The sequence below is a fragment of the Panicum virgatum genome, chromosome 5K (assembly GCF_016808335.1).
Source record: "Panicum virgatum strain AP13 chromosome 5K, P.virgatum_v5, whole genome shotgun sequence".
Lineage (NCBI taxonomy): Eukaryota > Viridiplantae > Streptophyta > Magnoliopsida > Poales > Poaceae > Panicum > Panicum virgatum.
Window position 1 is genome coordinate 41,475,348 of NC_053140.1, and position 16,743 is coordinate 41,492,090.

Sequence of the window (16,743 nt, forward strand, 5' to 3'; positions counted from 1 at the left end):
ACCAGCAAACTATGTAGGTATCAGCTATTATCATTGCCGACGCCATCATACTGCTAGGGTCAAATTAACAAGCAACCGCGGTGTATATATAGCACAAGAAACGAGCAAAGCTACCACTACGAATTAACTTGGAGTACTAGTAGCTCCTAGCTTTCTCAGCACTACGTGCCTAGCTAGACTTGGACGATTCAACTAAGTCGCCAACAAGGAGACCGAGGGGCACACATGTATCCCCACACTTTTAGAGGTTCGCCACCATTGTGTCGCCTCCTGTTAATTCGCCAAGCTGCACGTCCGAAACATGTAGTAAGTCGATCCTCTCTCTCTCTCTACAATGACAGGGTGAGTATTTTTCAGATAGAAAACAATTTAATTTACACCCTAGAACTATCACAAAAGTTTGATATTCAACTACAAAACTGGATAACGAGAACCATCCAATTGTCAAAACTCAACAATTTTGGCCCTTATAGTGGTTTCAAAGGTGGCTTTATATTTTTTTAATTTGTAAGATTCTAATTTAGATCTAAAAATCAGAATTAATTCATTTTAAATTATAAAAATATGAAACGAGTGCCATAGTTTTTCCTAAAAAACATATCTATTATTAATTTATTTAGATCTTATTTATTAAAAACAAGAGCTATAACTATAAGCAAACAAATACTAGAATATAAAAAATAGATCTAAATAATTGAGAAGTAGAGTGCCAATTGATAGATTATATTTTTGGAATTTTTTATGTACTAGTTCCATATTTTTCTGATTTAAAATGGATTACTTATGAACTTTCAGTTTAAATTTGCATATTTATTTTTTACAAAATGAAAAACCATCTTTGAAACCACCTTAAGAACCAAACTTGCCAGGTTTCGACATTTGGATAGCTCTCGTTATCTAGTTTTGTATTTTTGAAACGAGTTATCTGATTTTATAGTTAAATGGTTAAAATCGAATTTTATGATAGTTTGAGGGTGTAAATTGAATTTTGACCTTTTAGAAAATATTATAGACCCAACAACTGCTGCTATTATTGCTGATCAAGCCGACTAATCTTTGCTACCCAGTTTTCGCATGGGGCAAGGTGTCGCGACGGAACAGTCGATTCGGTGCCGCTGGCTACAAATCGATGCGCCTACCGCTTCCACCCGGCGTCCGGCAACCACCCACTGTGGCGTCAGCGTCACCCTTCCCACCCCCACAGTGTGTACACCGCCAGCGACGTCGCCTATGACCTCGAGGAGCTCTGGCATGCCTGGCAGGCCGATCCCGCCTCCGTTGATGAATTATGGAGCAACTTCTTCGGCAGCTTGGATGCAAAAACCTCCACCTCTGCCGTCGCCGCAAGCCAAACGATCCAAGAGACGATGCAGCTCCTCCACCTGGTCGCCGATTTCCAGACCCACGGCCACACCATGGCCAGGCTCGACCCACTCGGCCTCGACGTCCCCGATGACATCGACCTCAGCCTCTACCACTTCACGGAGGCCGACCTCGACAGGAAGTTCTTCCTCGGCTTCTCGACGACCCCGGGCTTACTTTCTGACTACTACAGCCCGGTCGTCACTCTCCGTGAAATCCTCCGGAAGCTCCGGCAGTGCTACTGCGGCGGCGCCGGCTACGAATACATGCACATCCCGGACAGGGACAAGCGCCAATGGCTCAGGGACAGGATCGAGATCGGCAAGCCCCGCGACGACGACGGCAAGAACCGTCGCCTCATCGTGCTCGAGAGCCTCATCCGGGCCACGCTGTTTGAGAACTTCCTCGCCGCCCGGTGCCCGAGTTCCAAGCGATACGGCATCGACGGCGGCGAGGCGCTTATCCCCGGCGTGGAGGCGTTGTTCGACAGGGCAGCCGAACTCGGCGTCGAGAACGTGGTCATAGGGACGTCGCACAGGGGTAGGCTCAACCTCATGGCCAACGTCCTCGGCAGGCCCGTATCGCAGATAATCAGCGAGCTCACCGTCGGGCCGAGGCCTGTCCAAGTTGCCGACGGCGAAGGCCGGATCTTCACCGGCTCCGGCGAACTCTACTTACAGCAGGGTGTCTCCTGCGACCGGCCTGCTCAAGGTGGCAAGAACGTCCACCTGTCCTTGGTCGCCCATCCCTGCCACCTCGAGGCCGTCGACCCCGTCGTCATGGGCAAGACGCGCGCGAAGCAGTTCTTCTCCGGCGACGCCGGCAGGACGAGGACCATGGGCGTCCTCGTCCACGGCGACGGCGCCTTCACCGGCCAGGGCGTGGTTTACGAGACGCTCAACCTGAGCGCCCTCAAGAACTACACCACCGGCGGGACCGTCCACATCGTCCTGAACAACCGGGTCGCCGCCACGGCCGGCCGGAGCGCCGGCAGGTCCTCCCGGCACTGCACCGACGTCGCCAGGGCCCTCGGTGCCCCGGTGTTCCACGTCAATGGCGACGATGTGGAAGCGGTCGTCCGCGTGTGCAGGCTTGCAGCTGAGTGGCGCCAGACGTTCCACTCGGATGTGGTGGTTGATCTGGTCTGCTACCGCCGGTTTGGGCACAACGAACTTGACGATCCCACCTTGACGCTGCCAGAAATGTACCAGGTGATTCTACTGCTACTGCTAAATTCTACCATATCTTTGAGCATTTCCACGTGAATTTGATACTGCTGATGCTATTTTAATATTACTCCACTGCTGATTAGCATTGTTTATGCATGATGTGGCAGGTGATTAAGAACCATCCCAGTTCATTGAACCTTTATGAACAAAAACTCCTAGGGACAGGCGAAGTTTCGAATGAAGATGTACAAAAGATCCATGACAAAGTGAACATATTCTTAGACGAAGAGTTTGAGAAGAGCAAAGATTTTGTTCTCAGCAAGAGGGACTGGCTCTCGGCTTCTTGGACTGGCTTCAAGCCACCCGAGCAGATATCTCGCGTATTTGATACAGGGTAACAATAACATACAGCATTTTCCCCTTTTAGTTCTAGAAAAAAACAATTGTTACTAGCAATTGTGTTCCGTTCATTTTAGGTTGATCCCGCTGCGTGCCAAGACTAGCTCTTTTTTTAGTATTTCTATACATTTCAACGATTTTCATCTGACATCATGGAACGCCTTCCCCTGCTGCAGGGTTAAGCAGGACCGACTGAAACTTGTTGGACGGGCGATTACCAGACTACCTGTGAACTTCAAGCCCCATAGAGCAGTGGAAAAGCTTCTGAAGCAGCGTGTCGCGATGATCGAAACCGGTGAGAAAATCGATTGGGCGTTTGCGGAAGCGCTTGCCTTTGCGACACTAGTAGAGGAAGGCAATCATGTTAGGCTAAGTGGGCAGGATGTGGAGAGAGGGAATTTCAACCAAAGGCATGCGATTCTACATGACCAAGAAACTGGAGCAAGATACTGCCCGTTCGACCATGTTGTGATGAATCAGAATGAGGGGCTGTTTAAAGTTAGCAACAGGTAAGTTTGCTTACGGATTTGTATTTTGTCAGCTACGGTCTATAAGCATGAAATTTTAAAGTCAAAATTTATTGTTATTATGTTTCTGCTCTGCAGTCTACTTTCAGAATATGCTGTTCTTGGGTTTGAAATGGGTTACTGCATGGAGAACCCCAACTCGCTGGTTCTCTGGGAAGCACAATTTGGTGACTTTGCCAACTGTGCGCAAGTGATCTTTGACCAATTTCTGAGCTGCGCGGAGGCAAGATGGTTGCGCCAAACTGGGCTTGTTGTTCTACTGCCACATGGTTATGATGGCCAAGGCCCTGATCATTCTGGGGCCCATTTGGAGCGCTTCCTCCAGGTAATTATCAGATGGACTTTTTTTCCACAAAATCAACCAATTAATCACCCCATTTCACGGAGACTTTGTTGGTCTCCAATCTTTAGTTCAAGTGAGTTCAAGTGGTCTCCAATCATTAGTTCAGGTTTGGATCCTGAACATTTGCGCTTACATGAGACTATCAAATTTGATATTCAGATGTGTGATGACAATCCCTTCGTCATACCTGAGATGGAACCAACGCTCAACAGGCAGATCCAGGAGTGTAATTGGCAAGTCGTTAATGTGACAACTCCTGCAAATTATTTTCATGTGTTGCGTCGTCAGGTCAGTCCATATGCTATCAGACTATATTGGGTTTTTTTTTCTTCTCCTCTAATGCTAGCATGTGAGTTAACGTTTCTATGCATGCCTATTGCCGGGAAAATTCAGATACACAGGGAGTTCCGGAAGCCGCTGATCGTCATGGCTCCTAAGAACTTACTCTGGCACAAGGACTGCAAGTCCAATATCGCCGAGTTCGATGAGGTTGAAGGCCATACAGGATCTGATAGCCAGGGAACACGCTTCAAACGGTTGATAGAGGATTGCAACAATCATAATTCAACCGAGGAAAGTGTCCATCGTCTGATATTGTGCTCTGGGAAAGTAAGTAGCACTCTTATATTTAACAAAACGATTTAAGAAATTCCGATTCGGAGCAGCATGAACCAGTTGAGCATTTGCAGGTGTACTGTGAACTTGATGACGAGCGTAAAAACTCAGGCCGTACTGATGTCGCGATCTGCAGAGTCGAGCAGCTTTGCCCATTCCCATATGATCTTGTCCAGAGAGAGCTAAAACGATATCCAAGTATGGAACTTTTTTTCCTCGATAAGATGTTCTGCTTCTACACCATTGTTTCATTATTCATGTGCTTCATGGTGCATTGTTTCCTAGCATGTTTAGAGGTGCTCTGACGATCATCTTTGCGATACCTAGATGCGGAGATCGTGTGGTGCCAAGAGGAGCCCATGAACATGGGTGCATTCAGCTACGTCTCTCCCCGGCTGCGCACAACAATGAGGGCCCTTGGGCGAGGCTCATTTGAAGACATAAAGTATGTAGGCAGGGCTCCTTCAGCATCTGCAGCCACAGGGTTCCCGTCCGTTCATGCGCAAGAACAGTCGGAGCTGCTGAAGAAAGCGTTGGAGCCAGAGCCGATCAAGAACTGGTGAACAATCCTGACTCACTTTGTCCGGCCGTGGACTGTATAAATTCACTTCATTTGGGGGTATTTATACTTTCAATGTCGTGAACAACTCACATCGTTGATCTTGTGGTTCAGTTATGGAAACCTTAATCATGTAGCTGAACAGTGTAACTTTTCTATTTTCTGGGCTTTACTTCCTCTTCCTTTTGATCTGATGATTCCCCCTAATGTGGCTGTTGAACTTTGTTCTGATTTTGGTGGAGCTTCATTCAAAATTTTGAGCTTTGTTTAAACACAGTTAGAAGCTATAACAGCCTATCTGTCTTCTTACTCTTGAAAAGAGAAATAAAATTTTGGTAGATCATCCAGCCTTCATAAGGTTGGCTGTTCATAAAAATGAGTGGAAAGGTAGCATGTCTTTTTTTACCTTAAATAAAATAAAAGTGGAAAGGTAAACAGAATACACAACCAAGAAGAAGGTGCCATCAGAACCGCTTCATGACGAACAGTATGTACGAGAGCAGATTCGGGCAGAACTCGGGCTCCGGGTTCAGTTCCCATTTCCTGGCCTCGAGCTTGCTCACCACCATGGTTTCCAGGTCGAGCAGCAGAGGGCTCACGGTCTCATCTCCCGCCTGCAACAAGAGTGTGCCGCTGCCCTCGCAGAACCACGCGAGCTCCGCGCCGCACAACCACCCGTCACAAAAATCCGCCGGCCGGGGGATGCTCGCCTCCTGGACACGGTGCCACAGCTTCCACTTCCCGGCGGACCCGGCGCCGCTTTCCTCCCGCGCCCACACCTCAATCTCGCCGCGCTCCAGGACGATCAAGCTCAGCGACGCCGCCGCGTCGCCCGCCGGCGACGGCAGCACGGCGAGGCACTTCTCCGGCCGCCCGAACTTGTAGCCCCGCGGGAGCTTGACGATCGACGCATCTTCCGCCGCGCCTCCGCGCCACCGCCACGTGAGGATGCGGTCCCCGGCATCCGTGGTGCACAGCCAGTGGACGGTGTCGCCCAGGACGACGGGCCTGGGGCGCTCGGCGGCGCCGGCGAACTCGCACGAGGCCTCCCGGTCGCCCCGGCCGCTCGTGATGGGGCAGGCCAGCGGAGGGCCCCAGTCGCCGGCCTCCGAGGAGAAGATCTGCACGTAGAGCGTGTAGGGGTCGCCGTACGACAGCTCCGCGACGAGCAGCTTGAACGACGACGAGGGGGCGACGATGGGGTCGACGTCGAGCAGGGCGTGGGACATGTCGAGCACGTCCTGGGGCGGGAGCACGCGGCGCTCCCCCGTGGTGGGGTTGCACACGGACAGCTCCACGGGGTGCAGGCCGTGGCGCGCGACGAGGTGGTCCGTGGTGCGGCTCCTGCACCGCCGCCGGATGACCAGGAGGGAGCGGCGGGAGGCCACAGGCAGATAGGGCCCGAACTCGCAATCATCGGCGGCGCCGTCGCGGCCCGGCGCGGGCGGGAGCGCGGCCACCGACGCTGGTAAGCGTAAGCTCGCGGCGGCGTCGGAGGCCGGGACGAACGCCGGCTGCCGACGCGGGTCGCCTCTCTGGTGGTACAGGCCGAGGAGGAGGTTCCGGACGGGGAGCGGGGCCGATCCGCCACCGCTGCGGTTGTGGAAGCCGCGGAGGCGCCGGAGGAAGGACGCGTGGAGGATGCCGCGGCGCACGGGCTTGGACGCGGCCGCGCAGCGGATGACGGCGGCGATGGTGGGGCACCTCGCGACGACCTCGAGCACGAGGTCGTCGGGGAGCATCTGCCTCGGCTCAGCGGCCTCCGCCTCGGGCTCGTTCTTGGCCCGCTTCTCCGGACGAGGCGGCGGCTCCATCTCCGTCGTGATGATCGGAGGAGGAGGAGGAAGGCGTACGCGCAGGCTATATGTTGCGATCCGCGACGGAGCCCGCGAGCGGTTCGGGCGCGTACGCGCAGGGCGAGTCGGGTACGACCCCGCTGACCACGGCGGATCTCCGGAGTAAGTTTCCGATACGGAGTTCAAACTGTGGAATTGATGGCAGAAATAAGGATGGCGAAATTTCGTGGGGGCGTATATATCTTCGTATTCGTAGGCATCAAATGAGCCCGCCGTTATTGTTGGAGGTGCTGCAATTATACTACGGCCATGTTTAGTTCCCAAAAAAATTTCTACAGTATCTGTCACATTGAATATTTAGACAAGTGTATGTAGCATTAAATACAGTTAAAAAACAATTAATTACACAGTCTAATTGATTAGCACGATATGAATCTTTTAAGTCTAATTAGTTCATAATTAAATATTATTTGTCAAATAATAACGAAAGTGCTACAGCATCAAAACCCAAACACTTTCACCAACTAAACAGAGCCTACATGTGATTCTAGTATCTGTTGCCATGAACACCAAATCTTTCCGAATTTGCGCAATTACGGCAGCGTCGATAAATTTGTGCCTGACGAATGGGCTTCGGCACCTGCCCGTACTAATATGGGCCTTTTATTAAAAAAAAAACTTGACGATGGATGTACTTTAAGAAGACTGGCGCGTTTTATTTCTTTTAGATTATTTTCGGATGTATTTGAGCCTTCTGGGCCTTGAGGATGCGTGCTGTTAGCGTCAATTTACTCGGCCCAACAGCACCATCTATAATAATAATCGTATGATCCTTTCTCACTGGGAAGGGAGTTGGAACTTTCAAGTTAAGACAAGCACGTCAGCACAGTATGCTCCAGGGAGCTACATTGACGATGTTACGTACATTCACGGTGATGATTACAAGCGGAGTGCAAATGTACAAACCGAAACCACACGCTTGACACTCTTATTGAGAGAAAAAAATGTAAAATAAAGGATTCACACATTGGGACCGTACCGACTGACATCTCAATACGCGGGCGACACAACCCTGAAGAGTTACGGAGTAAGAGAAAGGAGACGGCACCGATGAGGAATTAGATGGGGATGGCGCTGGTGACCCGCGGGTAGACGACGGTGGCCGGGTGCGCCATGATGCGGCGCCCAGCGGCCACTCGATGACGCCGGCCACCACGAAGGCCACGAACCCCACCGTCGGCCCGAGCACCTTGCACCGGCACGGGTTGCTCCGCGTCCCGCACTGCACGCACACCGGCACGAACGCCATCGCTGCCTCCTCCTTTGTTGCTGCTGCTAGCAGAGAGGACCAAGCAGGCGACCAAAGATTGTGAATTGATGGATGGACGCGCTGGGGGTCGAATTTGGGAAAGATTTTAACACGCGGTGGGGTGCTCAAGTCACCTCGCCCTGTGCGCGTATATAAAAGCTTCGGGTCGGGGACGCGTGGCTGGGCGGAAGGAGAGGGTACATGGTGCTCCCAGGGTTTTAAAAACCGACCGGACCGGCCTAACCGCCGCCCTCCGGTACCGGTTTACCGGACCGGTTAGGCTGGTAACCGGTGGAAACCGGTTGAATTCAAATCCAAATTCAAATAAATTCAAAAACTCCCATGCAACCGGTTCCGACCGGTTTACCAATCGGTTTGACCGGTTTGAAATTCAAAAGCTCCCGTGCAACCGGTTTACCGGCCGGTTTGACCGGTTTACCGGCCGATTTGACCGGTTTGATTGGTGGGCCTTCATGGGCCGGCCCATTTTTTTCTTTTTCTTTTTTGATTTAACTTTAAATTCCCACAAACTATACTAAATGAATGAATTTTTGAGAAAATTTGACACCATTAGATTCATCACACCTTGAAGTATTTTTAGGAATTTTTTGAAAATTTTTCATTTTTTAAATTCAAATTTAAAATTTGAATTTTGGCCGGTTGGGTACCGGCCGAAACCGGAACCGGACCGGACCAGTTTGACTGGTAACCGGTCAAACCGGACCGGTTCCCACCGGTTAGGTTAACCTTGGGTGCGCCACAAGTTTGTTTTTGCCCAGTTCGACTGAAAGGACTGCGGTGACTCGTCAGCGCTCTAGCGTGCCACGCGCCGCGAGGGTGGGTGCCAACGAATCTGGAACCGACACGTGCCTGCGCGCGCCCGATGATTAAAATTTCTGGTACTTCCATTCCTCCAGCTCCAGCAGAAGAGCTGTGTGTGTGGGTGTGGCTGTGGCTTGCCGCTCTTCGGTGCTCCTTGGGTCATCTCGGCTACGTGGCGCAGGCCCATGTGGCTTATAGTAACGGTAATCGTGTAGTAGCTTGGAAATAATTAAGTGGAGGCCGCCAAGCAAATGGTCTAACTATGCCCAGAAAGATTTTTCTGCTACTTTGTATTATCGCGTCGCGACCGAGAGAGGCATGACCGAGCTCTAAAACACACTCCTTCAATTATAGAAGTTGAACTTGTCTTCCTCCTTGAAGATGAGGAAGGTTTGGCATCTCCAGGTTTTCTTTGATAGTCCTACACTAGTTTGCTGCATCTTTATTTATTGAATTTGTTTTATATTTGATGACTTGCCTTTGTTTTTTTTATCTTGTCGGGTCTGTTGAGTTCCTCCAACTTCCATCCCACACATTCCTCTCATCTTCCTCCACTGAGAGGAGGCAGCTCTGACATTTTAAGTTCTCTCTTTCTTGCCATGCTGTAACAAAAAAAAAACTAGTAAATATGCCGAAATATATTGGTTATAGAAAAAAGACACGTAGGTTGTGATAAAAAATAAAATGTTGTGATAAAAAAGAAAGGTGTGACATATTTGACATGAGTTGATACACGACATATGAAATAACTTATATCTCAGAAAAGTTAATTTGAGATTACAAAAATAATTAAGTTGATACAGGTGTACCGTAACTTCGAGATCTCAATTGCAGTATAAAAAAGCACAAACCTAGGTATACCATAATAACTACATGTAGAAAAATAGTAACTTGATACCTCAGATAACTTAACTTGAGATAAAAAAATACAAACCTTATTGTTCAAATCTATTTTTTTTAAAAAACTCTTCTTAATTTCCACTTCTTTGCCATGCTGAAAAGAATAGTGTATACGAAAAAAACTGATTATAGTTACCAACTATTCAAAATATATGAATACATGGACAGACTAGCATTTGATTTATTTTGCTGGCAACCGTTGAACTCTATTCATCAAATTGAGAGAAAAATTAAAAGGTTACCTTATTTGGTTGCTTCTTAGTTTTGTTCCATTCATCCATTGTTTCTTTTTCTTTTGATTTTCTCTTTTCTTCATCGCCCATGCTGGTGTTCCCCTTAATATCTCTTGAACTTGTTCTTGCCACTCTCATTCTAAAAAATCCTCCCTAATACATTGTAGCACATTCCAATAAAAATAACTTAATACTTAGTAATATGCAACTTTACACTTTTGTATTCATAATTTGACACTGCAGATAAAAAAGTGCCTACATAACTTGACACAAAATTTACTTGGCAGTTTAAACTATATAAGTTGACACTGTATAATGATAACATTGACACTTTATATTTTACTGAAACAAGTAATTTGACACTTTTTAGCATGATATTACTTGCCATAAAAAATAAGTTTCACGGTAGAACTTGCTTTTAAAATAGACATCGCAAATAACGAGATACTAAATTATTATTTGTAGAAACAGGAACTAATCCTGTACGTATTCCAGTAATACCCTAGGCACCTAACGAAAAATTCCATAATACCCACAGATCATGTGGCTGTCAAGCTATTCATCAAAAGCTATTCCACATGTTGTTCAGAAATTAAGGAAAAACAACACAGGGCCAGGTAGGAAAAAACATCACAAACGGCATGTGCAGCAGCAGCACACAGATCAGAAGCAGCAAAAATGCAACAGATACAGATGCAGCACCTCCCAGCACATCACACACACAGCAAGCCCACAAGCCACACACCCAGCAAGCCCCGCGCGGTCCCCGCACGTGCGCACCCCCATGCGGACCACTGCATGCCGCGCACCGCCATGCCGCTGCAGCTTGTTGTGCGCACTGCAGAGAGAACCTTGGTGAGGAGGAGCTAGAGATGTTGGTGGAGGGCTCACACATTAGGGATCAATGACTGGTCGCCTCCCGTACCGCCGCCGCCGTCGCTTGCCGCTCCGCGGCGCTAGCCGCCGATCACCGCCGCGATTGCCTCCCAAGTCGCCCCCCTCCTCCCCTGCAAGACAATATTTCTGCTTGAAATGGAAGGAATGGAGGGATCTATTTTATTTTATCATAGTTGTTCTTTTTTCTCTAGGCTGGTTGTTTCCTCCAGGCCCATGTTGGCCTTTTGGGCCGTGAGGGTCGCGCGATCCATCGCTGGCGCGACTAGTCGCTTATTAGACTTTACATTTCAAGTTTCCGTTTCTTAGCCATGCTAAAGAAAACAGGCACACAAAAAAGTTAGAGTATATCAGATGCTATTTGAGTTCGTAATTTGGTGATACAGGAATGTTTGACTTGACACTAAAACATCACTATTTGCATACAAAATTTCACACAACTTGACACTAAAATATGACTGATGTCAAAATGACTCATTAGATTTTTCCAAGTCGTGTAATTAGGTTCTATGGGGGCACCAGACATAGGAAACATACAAAATGAAATCTGAAAACAATTGATTTGCTACGGTTTTCATAAATTCCTAATGGAGAACATTATTACAGTTCTTAATAGCTGAATCCAGACGCTATTTGTATGCAAAAAATTAACATAAGTTGACACTAAAAAATTCAGGATTCCCCGCCGCCGCAGCCAGCGGCAAAAAAGCGGCACGGGTGCGTCGCCGAAGCACTGCTTACGCCATGGCGCCGACGGGTGCCTGTGCTACTAGGGGGTTCGAGTGGACGACGCGATGGCGACGGCAGTGCAGAGCCCCTTCTACCTCTACATCACGCTACGGGTTCTCTGCAACTTTGCCGCATACCTGTACTGCAGGGGGGTGTGGGTGGAGGCGGTGATGGCGGCAGCATCACGGAGCCCCTTCTACCTCTACAGCACGCCGCGGGTCCTCCGCAACTTCGCCACTTACTTGTACAGCACGGGGGGTGCGAGTGGAGGCGGCGATGGCGGGCAGCAGGTCGAGCCCCCCTTCTACCTCGACAGCAAAGCCAACTACGGGTGGAGGGCACGATGATAGCGCGCAGTCGGGCCCCCCTTCTACCTCATGCGCCTCCTGCGCGAGCTCGGCTGCGGCACCATGGCGGGGGAGGAGGGCAGGGGTGAGAAGGTGGGGGAGAGGAGGGGGGTTGCGACTCACATTGAATCCGCAGCGGCACGAGGGGCAAGCGACACCGATCCACTACCACCGCTCCTCGCCAGTCCTCTGCCGCTGCTCCTCGCCGGCCAGTCCTTTGCCACCGCTCCTCGCCGGCGACGGGGAATCGGCTCCCGCACGGCTCCTCGCCCTACTGCCGCAGGAGGCCACCGTTGCCCGTTGGGCTCGCGTCAAAAGGAGCCGAGGAGTGACGGCAAAGGAAGTCTGGGCTCGCGTGGGGCAGTCAAAACAGGCCGGAAAGGAAGCATGGGTTCGTGTCGGCCTATTGGGCCATGGGGGTAGTGCATTGGGTTGCTGGTGCAATCCGTCGCCAGGTAGACTTTGCGAATTGGATTCATCACGGGCGAGCGGCTTGTTGGGCCGATGTCTGAGGCCCAACTTGCTTCTTGATGAGCGCGTAAAAGAGGTACGCATGCGCACGTACCGGGCAATCATTTATTATTTTCCATATTTTTTGCGATGGTCTCGGTGCTAATAAAAAACTGGTCACTTTATTTTGGTATAAATTTGTAGCCAAGCATTCCGTTGAATGTGAGTGTATAAGTCCAAATTCTTTGCAAGAATTCAAATATGGTAACAAACGTTAACGTTCAAGTTATCTGGTACAAATTGCAAAAGAAAAAAGAGCTGACTGCATAATATATGCAATTTCAAGAGACAAATATGATTTACTCACGGAATAAAATATCAAACCACTTGGAACAAATATGATTAACTCATATAACAAAAGATCTAAACAGGTGGAACAAATATTTAGAACTGCCGGAACAAATGTAGAAATAAATAACATAGATGACATTTACAAATCCTAAAATCAATAAATGGAAAAAAAGTTCTGATTACAAAGAACAAATGTTCTAAGTTGTTGGAACAAATATTCTCAACTTGATATGGAACTAAAAGTTTTGATTAGGGGGGACTTATTGAACTTGTGTGTGACATTCCGACCCAACAAAGATGAATTTGAGCTCACTAGTAGTCCAAGTGTGAGTGACATGGCATGTGGGAGGAGTTAGTTGAGAGTGAGTCTCATCAACATATAAACTCAAGTGCCAAGTGCATTTCAACTTCTTGGTTAATCTTTTTACGCAAAGTGAGGATGAAAGCATAAGCGGGGTTGATGTGAGTGCGTGTTTTATTCAACGTGAGAGTAGGACTGAGCCATATTGAAAAAGATATGATTTTTGTTTTTAGTGAACAGAAATTGAAAATTCACGTGAAACAAAAAAAAAGAACATATATGTGAATAGATGTCATATGGAACAAGAACTCATATCTGGTGGAACAAAAGATGTGAGATGTAGAACAAATATTTTTATATGGTGGAACAAATGTAGATATGCGTAGAACACTGACTCGTATTGTGTGGAACGAATGATCTGATAGTATGGACCAAAATATATTTAACTAGTGAAACAAATATAGATGTCACATGAAACAAAAGGCTTGGGCAAAATATTGACATAGAAGCAACAGTAAGTGAAAAGAAAAAAAAATTAATTTTAGGAATAGTAAAAAAGAAAGAAAAGAAAAAACAAGAAGAGCAAAGCAAAATAGAAAATGGGATGTAAATGACACGGATATTTCCCGACCGTATTCGATTCGATCCGATCTGTAGTGGTTTTTATCCGTCCGTATCCGATTCCGAGTATCCATTATCCATAACCGATCCGTATTCGAATGCTCAAAAATTACATTTTTGTGATGTTGATATCCATTATAATCTTATTCGACAAAAACTAACACTATTCGTATCCGACTCCGTATTCGAACATAAATATGAAAACAAAGACGATATCAGTGATATCCGTCCGTATCCGATCTATTTTCATCCCTTAGTAGAAATGTACCAAGCACGTGCTGCAACGCTTACGAGCCTTACGTTATCACGAAACCATAACGGTAGTAGGGTAGAAGCTGAGTAAATGGGCCAAAAAGTTACATCACACCTCGCGCGTGGACCGTAAAAAATCCGTCACCCACCCACGCGCGCGATATTTAACATTAGCACATATACTGGGATTCTAAAATTTAAACCCAAGTGGATACACAACTTTTTAGCTTCAGGCCCAATCAGCATGCAAGCGCAGATCCAGCCCAAATTAGAACCTCGTGCAACTAGTGCCAGGCCCAAGGCCGTCGTTTTGGCCCAGTTTTAGGGGAAGTGGGCTGCTAGCAGGTTCCCCTCGCAATCCATTTCTCCCACCTTTGCATTTGCCGCCTACGAACTTCAAAGGATTCTAGCAATTCTTACCAAAAAAAAAGAGAAGAAAAGGATTCCATTAAAAAAATTCAAAGGAATTTTTTTATAATTTTATGTTTTTACTTTTCTCATTTAGTATATGTTTTGGAGGAGTATTCTTAAACCATCTTCCAGTTCGGCCTTGCATGTAAATCAAGGTTAGATATGATGGGTACAAACTTAAAAAGCGAAAATTAAATATTTTTTGCACGTAACGAAAATTAGATGTTTGTCTTTCTTAGCCAAACAGTTTTCAGACTGCAACATGGATCCTGATTTCGTCTTAAAGAGACAACTTGCATCGGAGCATTGAATTGAACTAGATTTTCCACAATGAAAACTGGGACCTGCTTGTTGGCCAAATATGCCTTGACCAGGGGGGAAAGATTCCCGTTAATGAGGGGGAAAAGAAAAGAAAAAGCAGTGAGCTAAGCCAACAATTTTTTTATAGCACTGTTGTGCAATCTTGCTGTTTGAGGAATTGATCGCCGGACCTCTCTAAGTTGATTATTGTAGCAAAGATGCTGACTTCGACAGTGACTGGCGCTTGATAGCTCGGGTGAGCAAAATTGATTAGCAAGGCAGCTGTGCTCAATTCCGCGTGCATGCGTTGTCTTAGGAAAAGGGGGGAAATGAAGAAAAGACATCTGCATGGAAGAATGATGAGATTGGAATGAGTGTCGTGCATGAGTCTTTTTTTTTTTTGTTACTTCCCTCCATCCCTGAATATATGTCATTTTTGTTTCCCATGAAACAATTTTGACTAAATATATTAAAAAATATCAATATTTATGGTACATAATTAGTATCATTAGAGAGATTTTTGAATCTAGTTTCTAATAAATTTATTTGAATATATAAATATTTGCACGTATTTTCTACAAATCAACTCAAATTTATGGCACGTACACCAACAACAATAGTTATTTAGGGACAGAGGGAGTAGTGATCAAGGCTTGAAATTCGATTGTTTTTTCCTTTTGTTAGATGGGGCTAATGGTACTTTTTTTTCAAATTTTGGTAGTGTAAATTCTAGTGCCATGTCAAAAAAAAAATGGAATTCACGCACTTGCAGGAATCCTATAGGCAAGACTTACCGATTTTACTTGCAGGTTTGATGATCGTTTATGTCTACCGTTGTGAACTGCAGTTTAGCACGGTGTCTTTGCGCAGTTAGCAGTCCGTGAACAGTCGAAGGTTCGGTCGTCTGTTGGCTCGCGGATTGATTAGCTAGCTTTTGCCTACCGCACATGCCTAATCATTGGAACCTTTTGCGCTAAAGAAAGGCACGAACCATTGGATCATTAACAAGACCCAGTTGCGCCAACTCAGTTTCCATGAGCACAGTTGTATATTCGCCTGCTTTTGTGTCGTTCTTGCTCCCAATTGATGCACGTTTAAATTATTGCTCGCTTCTTTGTTCGCACAGGAAATTGGTGGCGCCAATTCCACCGGTTGAGAGGCCATGGCACGGGCTATCCTAGCTGGAATAACGCTCAGCATCATGAAAAGAAGGAAATGCAAAACCAGTTGCACATGCAGCACATGTGTTGCAGCGCTACTCTTAGCTCTCTTACCGAAATGCTTTAAGATTATTCGTGCATATGTAGCAGATCAACTTCCACAAACTTTTACCACTCCATGCTACTTGCAGTATGTTGTAATAGTAAATTAAACAGAAGTAGCGTGTACTTCCAATCTTCCGTGGATGAAGGCTGCGCTGTGCAGAATTTGCACGTCAAGACGCAACATGCCGTGGGGACTGGCGGCAACCAGCAAGCAAGGGGATAGGTGAACTGGTGAAGTGGATCCGGTAGTCAGTGGTCACTCACATGGCGCGCCCAAGCAGGACAGCCCGGAGCAGATCGGAAGCTTCTCTTAGCGCTTTTATTATACCTGGCAGTTGGCACCGCACGCAGGTGAAGCCACCTTTACGCGACCCCCGCTCCTAACCTCAATGATGTGCACGAGCACGAGCATGATCTCTCGCCGCCGCTACGGTAGCCAGGGCTCGACGCGTCGTCGCGCACGGACTCGCCCGCCGCATGGGCGGTCGGGCGCCGGAGGCAGGGCGCACATGCGCCGGCCGCGTCGTCGGTGCTCTGCTTCCGAGCGGAACGCGCGCGCCCTCGCCTCGGCGCGGCCATGGCGCGGCGCGCGTTATCTGGGTGCGCGCCGCCCGTCGCCCATAATGCCATGCGGGTGCACGGCGGCCGGGCATGTGGCCGGCCAATTTGACCCACCGTTTTAGGAGCCGCCACATGCGCCGTCGCTTTCGAGCCGTACTGGAGCGGAGCAGGGGAAGGTGGCGAGCCAACCACCGGCCCCAGAATGGCCGCCCTCGCTCGCTGCTCAG

The 16,743-nt window shown here is 47.9% G+C and overlaps 1 protein-coding gene and 1 pseudogene across 1 annotated transcript; one reads left to right on the forward strand and one right to left on the reverse strand.

Annotated features, from left to right (window-relative positions):
* The first annotated feature begins 1,074 nt into the window (after window positions 1-1,074).
* LOC120709969 (2-oxoglutarate dehydrogenase, mitochondrial-like) lies at window positions 1,075-5,165 on the forward strand. The gene is made up of 8 exons (XM_039995594.1): window positions 1,075-2,573; window positions 2,699-2,925; window positions 3,107-3,439; window positions 3,536-3,782; window positions 3,960-4,088; window positions 4,194-4,409; window positions 4,490-4,613; window positions 4,743-5,165. The coding sequence occupies exons 1-8, from the start codon at window positions 1,368-1,370 to the stop codon at window positions 4,976-4,978; spliced, it is 2,718 nt and encodes a 905-aa protein (XP_039851528.1). The 5' UTR covers window positions 1,075-1,367; the 3' UTR covers window positions 4,979-5,165.
* Window positions 5,166-7,650: 2,485 nt separating this feature from the next.
* Window positions 7,651-8,200, reverse strand: LOC120709970 (annotated as a pseudogene).
* Window positions 8,201-16,743: the final 8,543 nt, after the last annotated feature.